Raw genomic sequence first — 6030 nt, forward strand, 5'->3', positions numbered from 1 at the left:
TGGAAGCACAGTCTCAGTGCTACAGTCAGAGTGTTTGTGCTATTAATAAGACACTGAATTAAAACAATGAACGTGTAGCTTCTTGTGCAGATCCTGGATAAACCAGGCGGACCAGAATTTACTGTGACCCGAGGCAAACTAATTATGTAATCGGATAACTGCCGACAGCGCTTCCAGGATGAAATTCTGGTTTCCGATTTTATCTCAGTGTCAACAAATCCCAGCAGTAAAGTGTTCTGTGCAGGCGAAGCCGAGTCGGTACAAGTCATGTTGCAGAGTTTGATTGTTGCCCAACAAGCCTGAAGAGCAGCTCTGTGAAGGCAGGTTCACCTGGACAGGTAACCAGTCNAGTCGGTACAAGTCATGTTGCAGAGTTTGATTGTTGCCCAACAAGCCTGAAGAGCAGCTCTGTGAAGGCAGGTTCACCTGGACAGGTAACCAGTCTATCACAGGGCTACACTTAGAGACAGACAACCAAGCACACTCACATTCACACCTACAGACAATTTACAATCACCAATTAACCTCAGCATGTTTCTGGACGGCATGTTCTCCCCGTGCAGCGTGGGTCCTCTCCGGGTTCTAGCTGTGTTGCTGAAGGTGACATCCTGTAATAGAGTCGATCAACATTTTAATTATTTATGTCCAACATTTGCTGTATTCCTGTTTACAGAGATGCACATAATTCCTAAAAATCAATCCCAAGACACAGACAGAACACGTCTTTTATGTTTTAAATACACAGGAAGTTTTGAACGTGAGCAGAAATCTCGCTGGAACACATACGAGTCGTTATCTGAGGCTATTTTAAATGAATTAAAAGATGCCATGTGCACCTCAAACAGAAGACACAAACATTAAAGGAGAAAATCTGAGCGACAGGAAAATAAATATGTAAAAACAACACATAAGGCCTGAGAGCCTCATATTACATCATAGCTTGAGTTGTCACCTTGTGCATGGATTTTATGGGACATTTCTAACATGAAAAAATGCAAGAAGGACACAAACTGGTGCATAAAAATCACCAGAATGCAGAAAATGAAGAGTTTTCTGCTTGAAATGTTCTAAAGAAGCCTCGGCCACAGTTTAAACTCACATCCATGTTCTAGTACATCCTCTGGGAACCATGACATGTGCATTTATCCAAATATCAAATAAGTGAACAAGTGAAAGCTTCGACCTGCTGTTGGTGCTGAAGGGAACACAGAAGGACAATAAGCAGAGGTCATGGAGGAGATTTCACAGCAACACGTCTACAACTGTGAAGAAGTTCCACTCTGGGTCTCAGACGGTGTATCCTCTGACGTCCACGAATGTCTGCGCAGGTTGTAAGATTGTCGATTCATCCAGTAATCATATCAAAAATATGGAAAACTGAACTTCAGATGAGAGGTTGTGCAGGGATGGTATCCACGTACCCACTCAGATCTGTGCACACGCTACTGGGTCCGGTCACATGAGGGATTCTGGGCGTCTGATTGGTGCAGCAATGGTTTCCCTTCTCTTTACAGAAACAGTCATTTTGCCTCTGCAGGAGAACCACGCTGTCAGAGCTCACCTCCTTCACCCGGCTGTAGTCCTCTGACCCTCTCCTCTCTCGTCTCTGAACGTCCACACTGAGCGTTTCCTTCTGCAGGATGAGGACATCGTCTCCGTTCACCTCCTTCACTCTGCTGTAGTCCACCTGCATGCTCTCCTGCCTCTGAATATCCACATAGCCGTTGTTAGCGAGCGGCTGGACGGGCTTCTCAGGAGCTCCTGTGTGCAGATTCGCTGCCGCAGAGTTTGCACCTGAGAACGTCTGTTTCTGAGAAGGCAGCTGTGGAGGCTCCAGGTCAGATGTTTCGTTCCTGCTCTCCTCAGCTTGGCTCGACGCCTTCCACTGGAGTTTGGAGTCTAAGTGGAACCCAGCAGGAATGATCAAGCTTTTCTTCTTCTTCTGAGACTTGGAGGAAGCCGGCAGAAGCCACTCGCTGCTGTCAGACACCACTACGTAGTCCTCCATCTGGTCCTTCCGGGTCACCGCAGAAGGAAAGTTCTGGCTGACAATCAGGGCGCTGAGGACGTCTTCAGACTGCCCGCTCTGGAAGGGGATGGTTCAGAGCTTCAGCAGGTCTGAAGCACGCTTTGGGATATTTTAGACGTACAACAAAGAGGCAGCGTTACCTTGAGGAGCTGAACATCGACGCCTCGGATCTTTGGACCAGGAACAGGAGGCAGGAGACACAGTTTGACACTGAGGAGCAGCAGGAAGAACCGTCAGTCACATCTACCTCATCGTCTTCAGTCCGTTTCAGTTTCTGCACGACCATCTCTGATTGACCTTAAGTTTTAATAGCTTAACATGTAGATATTTAAAAGGACATTTGTGAAATTTCGTTTGATGAAATGTTTTCTGAGCCACTCGTCTGAAGCTGAAAGCAAAAGTCAGAGAAACAGCTCAAGGTACAACCTCTGATTAGGGGTGAGTTAGATCAGCTGTCTCCCATCACAATAATACAAAACACATACAGAATGTGTGTCATGTGACATACGTGGTCCATAAAATGGAAAAAAAAGAAAAGTTGTTTTTAATATTCCAGATTCACACCGACGGCGTGACGAGAAATAACAGTGAAACTGTTCGGCTTATAACTTCAATACTGAAAGAACTAAAAAGATTAAATTAACTTCACCTACATTAAAGTAAATTAACTATTAATCTGATTACAAGTTAATGTCGTTTAGCTTCAAATGCTAATATGCAGAAAATGTGCTGAAGGTGGAACCACAGGAAAAACAAATGTGTGAAAATGTTCGTATACCATTTTAAACATCCACAGGTTATGATAAAAGAAGTTCCCCTGGTGATGGAATAATAAATAGTTCTACATTAGACACGCACTATTTCCACTTGGTGACCAGGACGCAGAGCGCTGCTACGACTGGAACTGCAGAGAAGATGGAAACCAGCATCTGGAAGGGTCTCTGGCTCTGAACATCTGAATGTGAAAGAAAAGCGTTTTTTATTCAAGTTGACCAGCTTGTTGTAAAACCATTCATGCAGCAGAGAGCCTGAGAGACTTACAGTTTGGGATTTTCACCAAGGTGCTGTTGCTCCACTCGCTCCAGGAGCCGTGGTCCAGCATGCAGCGCACCTGAACCAGGTACGCCGCCCCAGGACTGACGCTGTACAGGCTGAAGGAGGTCTGTGTCCCTGATGTGTAGCTCTAGATGAGAAACAAGACATCCACTTTCTACCTGAGCTGAGGTCACATCTGTTTGACCTGAACCGATAGTTCTGATTGCACTGATGTACTGTTTACTGTACACGGACTGGTTCTACAGATACAGCGTACTGTGGTGTGTGTGCAGCGTGTGGTGCAGAGTCACAGGGAATTTATTTATATATTAACTCGCACTGCTATAATTCAGGACTGCAGCTGGAAGATCTCCGGTCTGTGTGGAGCCTCCGTGTTCTCCCAGCGTGGGTTGTCTCCTCACCAGGGTCATGGGGGGCGGAGCCTATCCCAGCTGACTCAGGGTGAAGGTTCACCTGGACAGGTCACCAGTCTATCACAGGGCTACACTTAGAGACAGACAACCAAGCACACTCACATTCACACCTACGGACAATTTACAATCACCAATTAACCTCAGCATGTTTCTGGACTGTGGGAGGAAGCCGGAGAACCCGGAGAGAACCCACGCTGCACGGGGAGAACATGGAGACTCCACGCAGGAAGATCCCGGGTGTCCTCACCGGGACGCCAACCGGCGACCTTCTAGCTGTGAGGCTACGGTGCTAACCGCTGAGCCCATTTTGATAGTAATGTGATCGTAATTTAGTTTATAAGCAGATGGTACTCGTCAGACTCACTGCTCTGTGCTGACAAAGTGCAGCAGTGATCACATAAGAGTCACTTTTTGCTTTCAGGAACAACATTTTATTAAAACAAAGCTGAATTAAAACTGACTCTCCAGTGAAACTAGTTTATGTGCAAACATGCAGCCGTTCAGTAAGTTTTTTTTAACTCTCACCTTCCAGTCGTTGTTGTTTTCCTGTTTGACCCTCAGCTGGTATTTGATGGTGACCCAGCCGGACCTGGGGTCCGTGTTGGAGGGACGCTTCCATGTGACGTGGAGATGTGGACTCTCCGGTCTCTCCTCCACCACCAGAGTCACGTTTTCAGGAGCGTAGGGCTTCACTGTGGAGCACAGACAACAGATTGTACAGATCCAGTCTGCCAACATGCTCACAGTGATTCTCTTGAACTACAGAAGGCCTGAAAGACAGAACCTGCAGAAAGGAACCAGGCCGGTGCTCAGCAGATGGGAGCAGAGGAGAGATCTGTTTATGTCCAAATGCTACAGCGTTCCTGACGCTGCAGTCACTTGTTCAGAACATGGACTGTACATGTGATTCCTTGCTGCAGGTAAAACTCTGCTTTGGACTTCAGACCAGATGTTTTATGCAGGTTTGGGACTTTGGGGACTTTTGCAGATCTTTTACATGCATGAAAAACCCACAGCACGCTAAAAGAAACCCCCAGAAGGCAGAATGTGGGCTCTTTGTCTAAGATCAGGGACCAAAACTCTCAGTTCCAACCAGCAGAAAACAGAAGAACAAATGTAGTTTTCTGTGGTGCTGATCAATGGCAGCAGTGGCTTTTTATCCCACCTGTTTTCTTCTTACCAGCAGAAACAATGAGAAACTAAATCACATGCTTAATTATCTGTCGTATCTGGTGGAACCATGAGGGTTCATATGTGGGATCAGGACCGTCTGTTTCTATACGTTTAACAGCTGCTGAGACATTTTGACCTCCACAACCAGCATCTCTGGAGCCCTGGTCTATGACCAGGATGAGGGTTTAGCGCCAGGAGCAGGGCTCAGTCCAGCAGATCCTCACATCTTTAAATGTGTGATCTTGTAGTCTGGTGGTGGATCTATGCCCCTGGTACCATCACAGCGGGGTGACTGTTTGCTCACATGTGACAAGACTCACATGTGTAACCGTCTGTATCACCAACAAACAAAAGATGTGAAATCTGATCTGACACCAGTGTCTGACACGGAGCACAAACCAGTTCCGCCTCAGTCTGTTCTGGGTTTGTGTCTCCCGTCCGTCCCTCGGTACTTTTCCATTCCTCACGGAGCTCAAGGAGGCAACTGGGCCGATAAAACAACTATGAGCTCAGTTTACACAGAAGTTTTCCTGTTGACTTTAATTCAGACACAGACGTGGTCAGTAGGTCAGTAGGTCAGTAGGTCCGATAAGTTCCACTCCGGACTTCATGGATCAAAAATGTCCTCTAAAGAATTGTAATTTTAATCTGTTGACACAAACAGACCCAGTGCAGTCAAATAAACAGATAAACACAAGCTACATTTTTAGGGAGTTTTTAATTCTTTCTGCATGAATGATTGGTTTAGAGCTAATGATTGGAAGAACACCACCTGTCCAGGTGAACCTGCCTTCACCCTGAGTCAGCTGGGATAGACTCCGCCCCCCATGACCCTGGTGAGGATGAAGGTATAGAGATGATGGATGGAGGGATTACCAGAACATCCCCATTAAACCCACAGTGGGCTGGTGTCATAAAACAACAACCCATGAAGTCAGAGGGAGGTTTTCACAGACGCTGAAGAGCAAAGAGAATACGCCTAAATCAACTTATAGGATGAAGAACGACTAGAATTCAGCTTCAGGTGTTTCAGGTAAAACATTTTGCTTAATATCACCATGAAACATCCTCAGCAATGGAAATTACACTATTTCTGAAATGCAATATTTAAAGACGCAGATAAGGTATGTATCTGTATAAACGTGCTAATTTGTGGAAGTCTCTTTTCATCGCTCTATAAAAGTATTGTTTTAAGAATAAACGGTATAAATCAGGCTATGAATGAAACGTCCATCATATAGATACAGGAACGAAACTGTGAAGACTAGTTTTCTTGTTTTTCAACCAAAAGGTCCTCATCTGTCACCTGTTTTTGAGACTGTGTGAGTTAAAATTTCACGTCGGTGCGAGTGCAGGCTG

General features: G+C 45.7%; 1 protein-coding gene across 1 annotated transcript in view; it reads right to left on the minus strand.

The window, feature by feature from the left end:
* Positions 1 to 611: 611 nt before the first annotated feature.
* The window catches only part of prlrb (prolactin receptor b), a 9821-nt gene continuing 4402 nt past the window's right edge, over positions 612 to 6030 (minus strand). The window contains exons 5-10 of the mRNA XM_008294154.1: positions 4024 to 4190; positions 3071 to 3212; positions 2888 to 2984; positions 2170 to 2239; positions 1422 to 2086; positions 612 to 1320 (exon numbers count right to left, since the gene is read on the minus strand). Of these exons, the coding sequence (XP_008292376.1) occupies positions 1257 to 1320; positions 1422 to 2086; positions 2170 to 2239; positions 2888 to 2984; positions 3071 to 3212; positions 4024 to 4190 (1205 nt within the window). The 3' untranslated portion in view covers positions 612 to 1256. The remainder of the gene's footprint in view (positions 1321 to 1421; positions 2087 to 2169; positions 2240 to 2887; positions 2985 to 3070; positions 3213 to 4023; positions 4191 to 6030) is intronic.

The sequence above is a fragment of the Stegastes partitus genome, unplaced genomic scaffold, assembly GCF_000690725.1.
Source record: "Stegastes partitus isolate 25-593 unplaced genomic scaffold, Stegastes_partitus-1.0.2 Scaffold945, whole genome shotgun sequence".
NCBI lineage: Eukaryota > Metazoa > Chordata > Actinopteri > Pomacentridae > Stegastes > Stegastes partitus.